Here is a 17,100-nt window from a genome sequence, read left to right on the forward strand (position 1 = left end):
TGAGTTCGAGCCCTGCGTCGGGCTCTGGGCTGACCGCTCAGAGCCTGGAGCCTGTTTCAGATTCTGTGTCTCCCTCTCTCTGCCCCTCCCCTGTTCATGCTCTCTCTCTGTCTCAAAAATAAATAAATGTTAAAAAAAAAAAAAAAAGAATAGTTCTGATTGTTTTCACTATCAAACATATAACATCAAATACAACATGAAAAATGAACTGAAGCAAAACCATTAACTTTTATTTTTTATTTTATTAAAAAATTTTTTTCTTTAATGTTTATTTATTTTTGAGACAGAGGGAGACAGTGTGAGTGGGGGAGGGGCAGAGAGAGAGGGAGACACAGAATCCGAAACAGGCTCCAGGCTCCGAGCTGTCAGCACAGAGCCCGACGCAGGGCTCGAACTCACGGACTGCAAGATCATGACCTGAGCCGAAGTCGGACATTCAACCGACTGAGTCACCCAGGTGCCCCTAAACCATTAACTTTTATACTCAAAACTTTTTTAAGTAAATGAGGCACTATTTACTTAGACCAATATACACAGTGGTCAAATTCTGCCCCTCATGACCACAAATTCTCCAAGGATAAGCAAAAAAGAAGTTCATCTTTAGAGAGATTTATTTTTCCAGTCATATAGAAAAGAAATATTTATTTATGCCCTCCTTTGTTTCATAAAGACTTTGAATTGACTGGGGTGCCTGGGTGGCTCAGTCAGATAAGCATCTGACTCTTGGTTTCGGCTTGGGTCATGATGTCACGGTTCATGGGATGGAGCCCCACATCTGACTCTGCACTGACAGCATGGAGCCCACTTGGGATTCTCTCCATCTCTCTTTCTGCTTCTCCCCTGCTGTCTCTCTCTCTCTCTCTCAGAATAAATAAATAAATAAATAAATAAATAAATAAATAAATACTAATAATTAAAAAAAAGAATTTCGGGGTGCCTGGGTGGCTCAGTCGGTTAAGCGTCTGACTTCGGGTCAGGTCATGATCTCCTGGTTCATGGGTTCGAGCCCCACATTGGGCTCTTTGCTGACAGCTCAGAGCATGGAGCCTGCTTCAGATTCTGTGTCTCCCTCTTCCTCTGCCCCTCTCCTGCTCGCACTCTGTCTCTCTCACTCAAAAGTAAAATAAACATTAAAAAAAATTTTTTAATAAAAAATAAAAAGAAAGAATATGAAGTCACTTATAAGGGCTTTCCTTCCCAACTTCTGATTTTTCCCCCAACTTTACTGAGGTATAACCAATTTCTGATTTTTGACCAATCTTCTGGTAGAAGAATGGGACTAAAGTTTTGGTCACGTGTGTGTGTGTGTGTGTGTGTGTGTGTGTGTGTGTGTGTATCAAAGTTGGGAATTAAGTGTACTTATTCACAAAGAGGTGGCAAAACAGCACTGGTTAGAAGCATAAAGGCTTTTATTAACTTCTTACCAGAATTACATTTAAAATAGAAATCTTGCCTTTTGTGACTCTGTAAAACTTTTATAAGTAATGATGCTAGAGACATATTTTGACAACTTCCTTAATTTTGTTTTAGGATTTATAATGGATAGAACAAATACTTTACTATTTAAAAAATAAGGCCCACAGGCTTCTAATTTGTATAATTGCTGTAAGATAAGCGCTGTCAACAATTTTGAGAAAATGGAACTTTCAGGAAGATCTCTAAACGTTGTGTTAACCCGGAAGGAGATCTCTTATGGACAGTCTGAATCTGAGAAATGAAGATGGCAAGGTGAGGAAATGTGTACTTATTAACTGCAATCATGCTATCCAGAACAAACAGTAATGATGAGTTTTGATCATGCTATCAAACTCAAATGCAGAAAAGAAATTCTTTTAAAAATAGGAAACGGGGCACTTGGGTGGCTCAGTTGGTTGAGCATCCGACTTCAGGTCAGATCACGATCTCACAGTCCGTGGGTTCGAGCCCCGTGTTGAGTTCTGTGCTGACAGCTCAGACCCTGGAGCCTGCTTTGGATTCTGTGTCTCTCTCTTTCTCTGCCCCTCCTCCACTCATATTCATTCTCTCTCTCTCTCTCTCTCTCTCTCTCTCTCTCAAAAGTGAATAAACACATTAAACAAAAATTTTTTAAAAATAAATAAAAATAAAAATAGAAAACAGATGGAGCACCTGGGTGGCTCAGTTGGTTGAGCAACTGACTCTGATTTTGGCTCAGGTCATGATCCCAAGGTTGAGGGATTGAGCCCCACATTAGGCTCCAAGCTGAGCACAGAGCCTGCTTAAGATTCTCTCTCTCCCTCTGCCCCTCTCCCTAGCTCCTGCATGCTCGCTCCCTTAAAAAAGAAAAAAAAAAAAAGGAAACAGTTTTCTTCCTAAGCATATATAGACAACACTTCTTTTTTTTGTTTTAAATAGGGTCTCTACGGGGCAGCTGGGTGGCTTTCATGAATCTCACAGTTGGTGAGTTCGAGCCCTGCGTTGGGCTCTGGGCTGATAGCTCAGAGCCTGGAGCCTGCTTTGGATTCTGTGTCTCCCTCTCTCTCTGCACCTCCCCCACTCATGCTGTCTCTGTCTATCAAATGTATAAATAAACATTAAAAAAAATAGGGTCTTTAGGAGAGCAATTTAATATGAGAAAAAGATAAAACCTAAGATATAAAGAGAATATAAAGAACTGAGAAAAGTTAAGTAAAAAATTTAGAAAGCATTCATAGGGCTTCCTCTGTAAGCATACTAAATGAGCCATACCTAGAACATCTACAATCATGGGTGAGTTTTTACTTAAAATGGTAAGATATAACTTCTATAAATGTGATCCTAATATTAGATACTCAGAATTAATAAAGACTCCATTGTTATACTTTATTTACTTTCCTTTTAAAAATCTGTTACATAATAACCTAAATGTTTAAAAAAGTAGCAATACCTAGAAAGATGTAAAAAACAGAAAAGTAACTTTTTATTTTGTTTTTCCTCACATCATAAAAAGCTACATTAAAAAAAGGTAATTTGGAGAAAAATAAAATGATGCATTTTTCATTAAAATTTGAAATGCATCAGAAACTAAAGTGGTCTAAGGTATTCGCTCAATACAACATTTAAATAATAACTACCTTAAAATATAAGCCAAAATATGACTATGCTTACAAGGTATTAAAAATTGCATTCAATAAAGCTGTAAAAATTTTTTACAATAAAAATTTGTTTGCATATAAGTAATTGAAACCCTCACAGAGTAAACCTTATTATTATACAAGTCACATCTTCTTCATTATTAGCTAAGTAGAGGATTCCATGGGCCATACAGAGTCCATCATCACTGGAATTATTTTTGAATTAATAATCAGGCTTTAATTTTGAATATTTTTTTTGATGATTCCACCTCAAATCTGCATTAAAAGTTTATTATTTTGGGGGCCCCTGGCTGGCTCAGTTGATAGAGCACGCAACCCTTAATCTCAGGATCGTGAGTTTGAGCCTCGCGCTGGGTATAGACCTTACTTTAAAAAAAAAAAAAAAAAAAAAGTTATTATTGTGTAAATAAAAGGTTCTGGTACAAGCTTAGACACTAAACTTATACTTGTCTAAAACAAGGTTTAGTCTCTAAAAGTTACAGATTTTAGGTCAGGTAGGTCCACCTGAGAAACAAAGAACAGATGGTGGTAGGTGTTTTACTTTTATGGGACCAGGGGAGGGACAGGGGCGATTAGCAGATTAGCAGAACTAATAATAGGCCTAGGGAAAAAGTAGCAGTTAAAGCACTGAGAACAAACTAGGAGAGGAGATTTAATGTACCACTGGGCCTGGGCCTCAGGTAAATCTCCACAGGATGAGACTGTTTCCCAAATTTCCTTGATCACAGGATGTGGTACCTGGCAGAATCACAATGGAACTGGTGTTTGTAACAAGTGTGCCTAGTGACTATTATGAAGCAAATCAAGTATATACTGGACTAAGAATAAATTAGAAAGAAACATTCCAATTATGGAACAAGAATTAAGGAAGAGTAAATCAGGGTCGGATTAAGGGATAACTCAGATTAATTACTAATACCAGGGGTCAGCATTTTTCTGTGAAGAGGCACATAACAAATGTTTTAGGCTTTGGGGGCCAACAGGCAAAATCAAGAAGATCATGTAGGTATAAGGGAGAATCAAATTTCCACAAAGGTTTAATTGACAGAATTCAAAATGTAATAATAATGGAGTATAAATTTGCTATATAGATCTACTAATAAAAAAAATGGAATTCTTTTTGGAGGAGTAACATTTCGCTTAATTAGGGTTCAAAGTTAGTGTTCTCTATCGTGAAAACTGAACATGTTCATCTGTTAATGCTGATCTGTAATGAGATTTTACATATTTCCTCTTTGAAAAATCATTTTGTGGATACATGCAGACAATACTGACACACATCCGTAAACATGTAATTTTAATCAACCACATTCACTGCTTGGAAGGCGTTTATAAAATCAGATTCTTTTCTTGATATCTGCCTGTTAGCATGTCATTACACTGTAGATTAGCCAGTCCCAATGGAAGGTTAGGGGAAGGGCCTCCGGTGTACAGTCAGATGGGTTACAAAACAGGAAACTTCCTTCACGTTTTCATCACAGTCCCCCGAAAACCGATGTTGGAACTGTGGTCTGAGCTCAGAAAACATATCTGCTTTGACATCTAAAACTCCAACTGTTTCTTCTCCTGTTTTGGCGTGATAGGTATGCACCGGCAATTAAAAAATGAAGTGCTATGGTACTGTGGCACACATGGGACTCAGGCCATAGAGTTCCACCTGTTCAGTGCGCTCAGCAGTCCGCCAAGCAGATGAGGAGTGACAAGTACCCACACCCGGGCCCCGCTGCAACCGCTCAACTCTGCCTTTGCAGCACAAAAGCAGTCACGGACAAACATAAAGGAATGAGCGCGGCTGGGCTGCAACAACATCTGATTTATGAATGAGGAGATCTGAGAGTTGTATAATTTTTCCGTATCACAAAATATTATTCCTTTGGATTTTTTTTTCAGTCATTGAAAAATGTGTAATATCTATATTCTTGGCTCACAGGCTATATAAAAATTGGTGGCAGGCCACGTTAGGTCAAAGTCAGCCAACCACTCACCTATACTATAAACTTTTACTGGAAAAAAATCTACAACTTTTGATTTCTTGAAAGTCAACAATAAAAAGGCAGCACCAAAAAAAAAAAAAAAAAAAGCAACTCAATTAAGATATGGGCAAAAGACTTTGTCATTTCTCCATATACAAGTAGCCAATAAGCACATGTTCAACATCATTAGCCATCAGGGAAATGCAAATCAAAATGCCAACAACCACTAGGGTGGCTATAACAAACCACTAAAAAAAAATAAAAAGGATTGGTATGGCAAAGATGGGGAGAGATTGGAACCTGCCATTCAGTTTGGTGATTCCTCAATAAACTAAACAGAACTACCATGTAACCTAACAATTCCACTGCTAATATGCACTCAAAAGAAATGAAAACAAGTATTCAAACTTTTGTATGAATGTTAACAACTGCTCTATCCACTATAATCAAAAAGTAGAAAAAACCCAAACGCTAATCAACAGATTAATGAATAAACAAAATGTGGAATATCCATACAAGGAAATATTATTTGTCCATAAAAAGAAATGAAATACTGATCCACGCTACAACATGGATGTATGTTGAAAACACGTGAAGTGAAAGAAGCCAGACGCAAAACACTACCTATTGCATGATTCCATTTAAAATGTCCAGAATTGGCAAATCCATAGAGATAAAAAGTAGATTAGTGGTTGCCAAAGGTTGGGGAAAGGGGGAATGGTAGTAACTGCTAATGGTACATCCCTTCTTAGGATGGTGAAATGTTCTGGAATTAGATAATGGTGACAGATGTATAAATGTGAATATACTAGCAATCGCTAATCTGTATGCTTTATTTTTAATGTTTGTTTATTTATTTTTAACAGAGAGAGTACATGCAAGAGGGGTAAGGGGTAGAGAGAGAATCCCAAGCAGGCTCTGTACTGTCAGTGCAGAGCCCAATACAGGGATCGATCCCAGAAATCAACCATGAGATCATGACTGAGCCGAAATCAAGAGTCAGGTGTTTAACTGACTGAGCCACCCAGGCACCCCAAACTGTACACTTAAAAAGGGTGAATTTTAAGGTATGTGAGTTATATCTCAATAAAAGTTAATTTTAGGGTCGCCTGGGTGGCTCAGTCGGTTGAGCGTCCGACTTTGGCTCAGGTCATGATCTCGCGGTCTGTGGGTTCAAGCCCCACGTCAGGCTCTGTGCTGACAGCTCAGAGCCTGGAGCCTGTTTCAGATTCTGTGTCTCCCTCTCTCTCTGCCCCTCCCCCACTTGCGCTCTGTCTCAAAAATAAATAAACATTAAAAAAAATAAAAGTTAATTTTAAAAGTCTATGGCATGGGAATGTAAGCTGGTGCGGCCACTCTGGAAAACACTATGGAGGTTCCTCAAAAAACTAAAAATAGAACTACCCTACCAACCAGCAATTGCACAACTAGGCATTTATCCAAGGGATACAGGTGTGCTGTTTTGGTTTTTTTTTAAGGCTTATTTATTTCTGAGACAGAGAGAGACAGAGCATGAGTGGGGGAGAGGCAGAGAGGGAGGGAGACACAGAATCTGAAGCAGGCTCCAGGCTCTGAGCTGTCCGCACAGAGCCAGACGCGGGGCCTGAACTCACCAACTGTGAGATCATGACCTGAGCCGAAGACGGTTGCTCAACCGACTGAGGCACCCCAGACAGGTATGCTGTTTCGAAGGGACACATGCACCCTATGTTTATAGCAGCACTATCAACAATAGCCAAAGTATGGAAAGAGCCCAAACGTCCATTGATGGATGAATGGATAAAGATGTGGTATATATATATACAATGGAGTATTACTCGGCAATCAAAAAGAATGAAATCTTGCCATTTGCAACTATGTGGATGGAACTGGAGAGTATTATGCTAAGTGAAATTAGTCAGAGAAAGACAAAAATCCTATGACTTCACTCATATGAGGACTTTAAGAGACAAAACAGATGAACATAGGGAAGGGAAACAAAAACAATATAAAAACAGGGAGGGGAACAAAACAGAAGAGACTCATAAATACGGAGAACAAACTGAGGGTTACGAGAGGGGGTGTGGGAGGGGGGATGGGCTAAATGGGTAAGGGGCACTAAGGAATCTACTCCTGAAATCATTGTTGCGCTATATGCTAATTTGGATGTAAATTTAAAAAAGTTAAAAATAAAATTAAAAATTAAAAAAAAGAAAGAAAAAAGAAAAAAGGTCTATGGCAAATAGCTACAGAGGATTAAGAGCACACTTATCACGATGAGCCCTGAGTAATGTCCAGAACTGTAGAATCACTATATTGTACACCTAAAACTAATACAACATTGTATGTTAATTATACTGGAATTAAAAAACAATTTTTTAAAAAGACAAAGAAAAAAGTCTATGGCAAATATTGTTAAATTTTAGATATTACTGTGTTTCTTAGCTATGAAACAAAAAGGAGTATTCGAGTTGTATTACATGCTGTACCTATGTCAAATTACTACACAAGGCTTTCGTTTGTATGTGTTTTTAAGTTTGTGAACTTTATCCAAGCAAAGCAAGTAGACCATTACTTAAGTCTTTGGACTTTCTGCTGTTATTGTTGCCAATTATTTGGTTTGTTTTAATGACATCTCCTGAAATACTATTTGATCTGGAATATTATTCACAGTATTTAACATGAATGCCTTTGAAGTACCTAGAAAATGTAACTGTTTGAGAGACAATAAATTTAGATTTCAGCAGTTCAGAAGAAGACTTAAGAGTTACTAAAAAATCATCACTACTAGAGTTACCACCTACACGTTCCAGCCCCTACTAACATAGCCTGGGGGTGATGGGGTTACCTCCTTCTCCTCTGGGCAGTACAGAGGCCCTGTAGGATGCAGAACAGCTTTCTGTGCATAATAAAAGAGCTCTGATATATTCTTCAGGTTTTTTGCTGAACACTGAAAAGAAAGTTAAAAATTTTATACTCTGAAAGCAGTTATGGGAGTTAAAGACAATTTTTAATCAATATAAAGTAATAATAAGATTGCCTGAAGAAACTGAAAACTACATCTTTCTTTGCTGATATCACAACAGTAATGTCTACAAGAACACAGCGGCCATTTCCAAGTCATCTGTTTTATCTGGTTTACATGACTTCACAAACAGCAGGTAATTTACTCCATCCCCTACCTTCCCACATCTGATTTTAAACCTCAGTTTAGCGAGAATTCACTAGTAAATTTCAAAATCAAACGGTAATGCATACCTCCACACAGGTTTCTATTTCTGTGTACTGGTTCATAATGGGAAGGATGGTCTCCATACTACTGTATTCCACCAGATCGGATTTGTTCCCAACCAGTATCAAAGGCAGCCTGAAATAAACAGGATATGTTGTAACAATAAGGAAGGCAAAAGACCTTAAATATCCATTTTAAAGTACATAAACTCATTCTAACTAATAAGCTTTACTTAATCCCCCCAACACGAACCTTCTACTGTAGTCAGCTCTGGTCCCCTAGAGAGCATGTTCATATTCAACAAGTATTTACTCAGTACTTTTTTTTCAAAAATCTTTAGGTTCATTTATTTTCTTTAGTAAATTCTACACCCAACTCACAACCCTGAGATTAAGAGTCACGAGCTCTTCCAACTGAACCATCCAGGTGCTAAGCACTTATTAAAAGCCAAGTTACCATTCTAAGCATTCAGGATATAAGATAGACAAAGTCCCTGCCCATTCTAATAGCGAAAATCAGAAAATGGACAATAAGCAAATAAACAATATACTTCCAATTCCGTAAGTGCTATGAAGAAAATAAACAGGGGAATATGGGACAGAGTAATTGAAGGGGGCTAATTATATAGGAATCAGGGAGAAATCTCTCTGATAAGGTGGTATTTGAGCCAAGGAGTGAAGGATGAAATGGAATGTGCCCTGTGAAGAGCCAGAAAAGAACTGTTCAGGAAGAAAGCACAGCACATGCATAGAGCTCAAATTGAAAAAACATCCTTGTGAGTCCAAAGAACAGAAAAACAGAAAGAAAAATGGCAGAGTGGCTGGACAGTACTAAGCGAAGGGAAAGAGGTGTGACATGGGGTTGGAAAGAGGAACAAAGGACATACACATAAGCTGTGGTGAGGAGTGTGCATTTTTTTATAAGTTTAAAAATGAGAAGCCACTGAAGAATTATGAGTAGGGGAACAACATGATCTGATCATTTTAAAATGAGTCATATATTGTCCTTTAGAGATACATACTGAAATATTTACAGTATGATTTGTTCAAAATGATCCCAATGGGAGGGGTAATAAGCGAAACAAGATGGGTCATGAATTGGTAACCGTTGAAGTGGGATGACAGATACAGAGGGATTCTTTAGACGATTCTACTTTTGTGTGTTTGACTTTTTCCAGTAATAAAAAGTCTTTAAAATGTGGTTGGATTTTAAAAAGCTTGGATTAGAGCAGTGAAGATGGAGAGAAAGTATTCAGATTTGAGATATGTTTTAGAAGCAGAACTGATAGGAGCAACTGGTAGATTAGATATGGAGGTGGAAGGCAAGGCAGGAAATCAGGAAAAATACATAGGTTTTTGGCTGGACAAAATGAGTAGATCTCCTGAGACAGAAAAGATTCGTTTGGGGGTGAGGTAGGGAGTAGGCAGGGAATTAAGGATTTTGTTTTAGACAAGTTAAATTTGACAGGCCTATCAGAAATCTAAATGGGGACTATCAAAGAGAGTCTAGCAGGGAACTGTTATTTGTACGTCCTGCAAGAGAGCTTGGAAAGAAAGCAAATCATCTTGCTGAAACTCCAAATAGCAGGAGAAATTCTTGCAAGCATTTATTTACCCCCCTAGTATGGTTATGCAAAAGGGGACTGGCCCATTATATAATCCAAATATAGATTCCTAACAGCCAGGAGGTTTCCAAAGGTAGTGGTTTGCAACTGAAGGGGAGCTCAGAATAGTTTATGGAGCTTAAAAAAAATACACATGTCCATGGGGCGCCTGGGTGGTGCAGTCGGTTAAGCGTCCGACTTCAGCCAGGTCACGATCTCGCGGTCCGTGAGTTCGAGCCCCGCGTCAGGCTCTGGGCTGATGGCTCAGAGCCTGGAGCCTGTTTCCGATTCTGTGTCTCCCTCTCTCTCTGCCCCTCCCCCGTTCATGCTCTGTCTCTCTCTGTCCCAAAAAAAATAAATAAATAAACGTTGAAAAAAAAAAATTAAAAAAAAAAAAATACACATGTCCAAGCCCTACTCCAAACCTACAGATCCTAAAACTCTAGGGGTGGGGCAAAGGCACATGTAGGCTTTGAAAGTACCTCAGGTGACAGTGATTAAGTGATTAAGAACCACTGTGACAACAGCCCAAGGAAATCCTAAGGAAAAATATATGTGCAACAAACAAAAACTTAAGGTATGAGGCTCAGGAAAGAAGTTACCGGGAAAGTGTAAGGTCCAAAAATGAAGACACAGATCACCTTGGGACAAGTCAACCACAAGAAAAGTAAGTATGCTCATATGATTCAGGGAGGGGGAAAAAAACAGCCACACCTGAGAAAGCCCAATTCAATCTTCAAATGGTAAAAAAGCTCCTTTCCCAGCAGGGCTACAAAACTAGTCACAGAATTTCAGGAAGCTGTCCTAGTAAAACTAATTTTTTTTAATTCAGTGGTCCAATACAGTGCTTGACAGATCCCAGAAAAAATGCCTCCTCTGAAGAGTTGCCTCTGGAAACAGCTCACGTGTTCAGCAAGAAAAGCAAGTGTCAGGAGCATAAGGCCGTGGGCTCCTCCAAGGCAGCCCTCTCTGACACACCCTTCCGTGTTGACGGCAATGATATTTACCTGTACTGTCTATTACTGTAACCACCAGCCACAAGTGACAAGAGTCTACCACACTGGACACTAGCTCCACAGGGCCATTCTCCCCTTTTCACCTCGTTAAGAAGTCACTACAAAGTTTACAGCTACGGGGGCACCTGGGTGGCTCAGTCAGTTGAGTGTCTGACTCTTGATTTCGGCTCAGGTCACGATCTCACAGTCATGGGATCGAGCATCAAGTTGGCTCTGTGCTGAAAGCTCGGAGCCTGCTTGGTGTTATCTCTCTCCTCTCTCTCTGCCTCTCCCCTGCTCACACTCGCGTGTGTTTTTTCTCTCTCAAAATAAATAAGCATTAAAAAAACAACGACAGAGTTTACAGCTATAACAAAGAGGAGCCATCAGAGCTGCAAGACACAGCATATACACAATGCCATCGCAGTCACAAAGTCTGCCTCTGTAAATATATGAGGCAAGGTCAATGACCATGTTCATCTGTTTAGAACCACATCTTTATAGTTTCAAGGCACAAAAATGTCCAACCAAAAGAGAAATCTGATTTTCCTAATGTTTAAAAATACTCAAACGCTTCATAAATAACATGTTCAATTGATTAATACTGAAAGAAAAATTTTTGATTTCCATTTTCACTTAAAACTGAAAACATCTATACCCAAAACTATCATTCTGCTCAGAAAAATACAGAAGGTGTGCTCTCTTACTTTTTCCCATCACGCATATATCTTCCAAAGAATTTCAAAGAAATCTCCCTGTATGAATTCCTAAATAAAGATCTCTAGGGCGCCTGGGTGGCTCAGTCAGTTAAGTGTCCGACTTTGGCTCAGGCCATGATCTCACCGTCTGTGAGTTCGAGCCCTGCATCCAGCTCTGTGCTGATAGCTCAGAGCCTGGAGCCTGCTTTGGATTCTGTGCCTCCCTCTCTTTCTGCCCCTCCCCTACTCATGCTGTCTCTGTCTCAAAATAAATAAAAACACTAAAAAAAAAATTTTTTTTTTAAAGTGGAAGGTTTACAGCTGTTCTCTGTACTATTTCTTGCAACGTTTCTCTCAAGTTTGAAAATTTTCAATATAGCAAGTTGCAGAGGAAAAAAAAAATACCTGCTGTCTTTGTCCGTTCTTTCATTTATGAGAGGAATCCATCGACTTGTTACCTAAAAAAAAATTAACAAGAGCTAAACCATGATGTGGCTCTTCTCTGAAAAATACTCTGTCCTTGGACCCCTAAAACTCTAAGCTGAGGATCAGTTTTATTTTTTATTGGGGCGCCGGGACCAATGATCACCCGCTGCCTGGGTACCAAAAAATTTTGCTTCTGAAATCTCTTGATGTCTATTCTGTACGAAGAGCAATGGAGCTGCCCTACGTGTGCCACTCACAACAGAAGCCCTTTTTTGAGGATCAATTTTAAAAGTGCCCTCACTGAAATTTAACTATAGTGAAAAAACTCACACATTCATACCTTATCAATAGAATGCTTGTTGTTAACAGCATAAACTATGCAGATGACATTAGCCTATAAGAGAATTTAAGAAATTAATGGCATTTTAAAATAATACAAATGTAAATGGTAACATTTAATTACCAACTAGATAATATATTTGGGCTAAAGGAAGAATAAATTTTGAAACCTAAAAAAACCCCAAAGTTAGCATGCTTCTAAGAGGAACAATTCCTAAGGACTTATAGCAAAAAAACATACTCAAAGCAGTCACAACAAAGAATTGAAAGAGCCTAAGTGAGAGAATGAAAAAGACAAGACACAGAATCATCGATGTTTTCCCACACAAAAACCTGCAACTATTTTTTTTTAACTCACCTGTGATATCTCTTGATGAAGCTGTTCATCACTCTGTTCTGCTTCTACAAATGACAAAGTCAAAAAACGTCCATTATTTTAAACATTTTCATAAAAACGAATGACGAAGCTAACATCTACACGGCACCCGCCCAATATCCTTCATCCCTCGTGTCATCTACGCAGTGTAGTGCCAGATGAGGTGGCAAAGACAAGGGCAAGCCAGAGAAAGGAAAGAGCTGGGCTATGATAAGGAAGCTGGCTGGCACTGAAAGACAAGTCTAGCAGAGGATAACTCAGACACTCGAGAGCAGAAGGCATTGTGTGATAAATCTAGGCCAGCATCTGATCCAGAGTTGAGAAGGGTCAGGCCAAAGAGATCAGAAACCCAAGCTAGAAGACTAGGTGGAGGAGTCAGAAGCCCAGACAAAGAGTCCATACACACAGGGTCAGAAGGCCAGGTGAGAATCTGGGCAATACAAGCTAGGGAGCAGGCCCCAGAAGCAAAACTGGAGCATGATAATAAATAAAGAGTTCAGAATTCCCTTTCTAGCATATTATCTCTGGCTGGAACAGGTCTAATGGTAGATGTGCATATAACCCCATAGTGCAGTTATACCACCCTTACAAACAGATTTTAATTTTTAGAGCAGTTTTAAATGCATAGCAAAATTGAGTGGAAGGTACAGAGATTACCTATATACCTCCTGACCCCACATAGCTTCCCACATTATGAATATTCCCCATCAGAGTGGGACATCTATTAATGGACTCCCTTTTTTATTTATGGGTTTTTTTTTTAAGTTTTTATTTATTTAAAAAAAAAATTTTTTTTTTCAACGTTTATTTATTTTTGGGACAGAGAGAGACAGAGCATGAACGGGGGAGGGGCAGAGAGAGAGGGAGACACAGAATCGGAAACAGGCTCCAGGCTCCGAGCCATCAGCCCAGAGCCTGACGCGGGGCTCGAACTCACGGACCGCGAGATCGTGACCTGGCTGAAGTCGGACGCTTAACCGACTGCGCCACCCAGGCGCCCCTTAAGTTTTTATTTTTAAGTAATCTCTACACCCAACATAGGGCTTGAACTCACAACCTCGAGATCAAGAGAGTCACGCGCTCCAGTGACGGAGTCAGCTGGGCACTGCTCCTTTTTTTTTTTTTAAAAGAAGTCCTAAAGCAAGCAAAATAATTTAGTGATTAAATAGTAAGTACTAGAGTAAGTAGTAGAGTAAATAGAGTAAGTACTAGAGTAAATAGTAAGTAGGCACCTGGGTAGCTCAGTCGGTTAAGCATCTGACTTCGGCTCAGGTCATGATCTCACAGTTCATGAGTTCAAGCCTCATGTTGGGCTCTGTGCTGATCACTCAGAGCCTGGAGCTGCTTCAGATTCTATGTTTCCCTCTCTCTGCCCCTCCCCAATTCATGCTCTGCTCTCTCTCTCTCAAAAATAAACATTAAAAAAAAAAAAAGGTAAGTACTAGGGATGCCTGGGTGGCTCCCTTAGTTAAGCGTCTGACTTCAGCTCAGGTCATGATCTCAGGGTTCATGAGTTTGAGCCCCATATCAGGCTCTGGGCTGACAGCTTGGAGCCTGCTTTGGAGATCCTCTGTCCCCGTCTCTCTCTGCCCCTTCCCAGCTTGTGTTCTCTCTCACTCTCAAAATAAATAAACAAACATTAAGAAAAAAAAAAAGAAACAAAAAAAAAGTAAGTACCAGTGGGTAGAAAATTTTTAAATTATTAAGTGATACAAATGTGCTTCTATTATCATATAATGTAAACAAGCTGACAACTGTTTTATCTATTATTTGGGGAAGGGAATAAAGGCTGATAAGTTAAAGAACGAATTTAGAACTCAACAAATTCTCAAATGCACAACTCTTTCTACATGCCTGATAACAAAACTAATTTAGAACTTACCTCTGCAAACAGGCCAATTCAAGGAGGGTAATGATTTAACTACTACTTGTCATTTGCCATCTCTCTCCTTCCTTTTCATTATTATGGAACCCAACTTAGTAAATTTGGGACAGACAACCGCAAGATGGAGGCTTTATGTGGAGTGTGAGGTGGGGGGAGATAAAAATGAGACAAGAGTCATAAATGATTATTTGCTGCTAGAGAAAAAGGAACACCTATCTTTGAACACTTTTTTGGAGGACTATTAAACTAACCCTACAGCGCCAGCCACAAGAGGATATTCATTACCTGAGTAATCTACGATGTGTGTTGGAACTCTCTCAGGGGTAACATCAGCTGGAATGGTAATTTCTTCTGCCCGTGGAGGAACCTTCATTAGCAAACAAATAAAGGAAAAAACCCTTTGGATATTATCAACCAAACTTGTTAACAGAGCATGTAAATTCATCTGTATTAGCCCCTTTCACCCATACCTGCCCTTTCAAGATTTATTACACTTTTAAATGCTTATTTTTTGTGCTTTACCAGAGTCAAGTATATACACGTATTTTTTTTTTTTTTTAATTCTTTTGAGAGACAGACACACACACACACAGAGTTCAAGTAGGGGAGGGGCAGAGAGAAAGACTGGAGACACAGAATCAGAAGTAGGCTCCAGGCTCCAAGCTGTCAGCACAAACCCAATGCGGGACTTGAACTTACGAGCCATGAGATCATGACCTGAGCAGAAGTTGGATGCTTAACCAACTGAGCCACCCATATGCCCTGGGATTCAAGTATATATTAAAAACTACGTGATAAAATATTTCTTTTAAAAAAGCATGTACAGGGGCGCCTGGGTGGCTCAGTCGGTTCAGCGTCCGACTTCGGCTCAGGTCATGATCTCACGGTCCGTGAGTTCAAGCCCCGCGTCAGGCTCTGTGCTGACAGCTCAGAGCCTGGAGCCTGTTTCAGATTCTGTGTCTCCCTCTCTCTCTGACCCTCCCCTGTTCATGCTCTCTCTCTCTGTCAAAAATAAATAAACGTTAAAAAAAAAATTTTTTTTAAAAAAAAAAAAGCATGTACATGCTACCTGTGTGGGCATAATGCATATTAAGGATACTTCAGATCTGATGCAGCCTAAAACAATACTTAAATTAATTTGGTGTTTCAAACATTTGTTTTTAAAATGCTGTTTTCATTCTATTTTGTTGAAAGTTTAAGATGCTATACAAACGAGGAACTATGTTAATCCAAAGCAATTCTCAAATAAAATAATGATCAAAATTCATTTCTTCTAGAAGATAACTGGCTACACAGGCCTTGCTTAATGAATCCATTTTTTAGAAAGACTATGATTTTTTAATACATTAAAAATGCTTTATCCACACCCAAGAGGACAGTGCTAAAATGACAAGTCTAAAGTAAGTTAAACAATCAGAGAAGACATTTAGGTATTATACTCTGAGTAATCATATGACAATATGTTTCATTTCACAAATTAAGTACTTACTTATTTAGCTATCTTACTTAAGAACAGAAAAAAGCAAAAGAAACAATGAATGGTCATGTGGTATTTGTAGCTGCTGAGAACACTACCGCATAATGTATCAAACTCCTGTCTGAACAGTGAATTTATGCATTTCTAACTAAACAAGAGTAAAAAAAAAAAAAGGGAAAAATGCAAATTGTGGAGCTAATAGTACCGACTATGTGAAGACACAGAATAAAGGAGAAATAATGTTCACCCCATTTGCATCAATAGCATTTCCCAAAACAAAATTCTAACTTTACATAAGGCCTTAGCCAGCAGTCCCTTATCCTGGAACTTCCAGAATATAAATAAATATATTGCAAGTAATAATAAAACCACCTTACTTTTGGTGGCACTCTACGATTATTAAGCAATTCTCATTTGAGACACAACAATCCTTTGAGTTTAGGTAAAGGTGGAATGAATTAATTTCTTCACCTGTAAAAATGATGCAATGGATAATATTAAAGATTCTCAAATACATGTGTCAGAATCCTAGTGGTTCTAATGCCTCAAAGACTGGAGAGTGTCAGATGGAAGGCAGGCAGGAAACCAGCAGACCTTTTACCCTTACTTCAAACTAAAGGAATACTCACCTGTTTTATATTTAAGAAAGGATTAACAGCTCAGATGATCTCTAATAATCCCTTCCAGCTCCCATTTTACAGATGAGACAACTAAGGCACAGAGATGAGAAACGTCTAGCCAAGATCAGAGTAGGAAAACAGGAGCACCTGATGGCTCAGTCCGTTAAGCATCCAACTCTTGATTTTTGGCTCAGGTCATGATCTCACGATTCGTGAGTTCAAGCCCCATGCTGGGCTCTGTGCTGATGGTATGGAGCCTGTTTGGGATTCTCTCTCCCTCTCTTTCTGCCCCTCCCCTGTTTGTGTGTGCACGAACATGCTTACTCTCTCTCTGTCCCTCTCTCTCTCAAAATAAACTGAAGGAAGGAAGGAAGGAAGGAAGGAAGGAAGGAAGGAAGGAAGGAA

At 39.1% G+C, this 17,100-nt stretch overlaps 1 protein-coding gene and 1 non-coding gene across 9 annotated transcripts in view; both read right to left on the reverse strand.

Annotated features, from left to right (window-relative positions):
• RHOT1 (ras homolog family member T1) overlaps positions 1-17,100 on the reverse strand; it is a 78,054-nt gene that overhangs the window by 28,921 nt on the left and 32,033 nt on the right. For all 8 annotated transcript variants that reach the window (XR_005784647.1, XM_040455258.1, XM_040455256.1 and 5 more), the window contains exons 3-8: positions 14,884-14,965; positions 12,696-12,739; positions 12,339-12,392; positions 11,978-12,030; positions 8,303-8,411; positions 7,893-7,994 (exon numbers count right to left, since the gene is read on the reverse strand). Coding sequence is in view for 7 of the 8 variants with exons in the window: in XM_040455258.1 (XP_040311192.1) it covers positions 7,893-7,994; positions 8,303-8,411; positions 11,978-12,030; positions 12,339-12,392; positions 12,696-12,739; positions 14,884-14,965 (444 nt within the window). In the remaining variant the exon portion in view is untranslated. The remainder of the gene's footprint in view (positions 1-7,892; positions 7,995-8,302; positions 8,412-11,977; positions 12,031-12,338; positions 12,393-12,695; positions 12,740-14,883; positions 14,966-17,100) is intronic.
• Positions 12,138-12,271, reverse strand: LOC121017410 (U11 spliceosomal RNA). The gene has a single exon (XR_005784751.1). It is a non-coding gene; the product is annotated as a U11 spliceosomal RNA (small nuclear RNA).

Source organism: Herpailurus yagouaroundi, unplaced genomic scaffold (genome assembly GCF_014898765.1).
Source record: "Herpailurus yagouaroundi ecotype Mexico unplaced genomic scaffold, PumYag 215, whole genome shotgun sequence".
NCBI classification, from domain to species: Eukaryota; Metazoa; Chordata; class Mammalia; order Carnivora; family Felidae; genus Herpailurus; species Herpailurus yagouaroundi.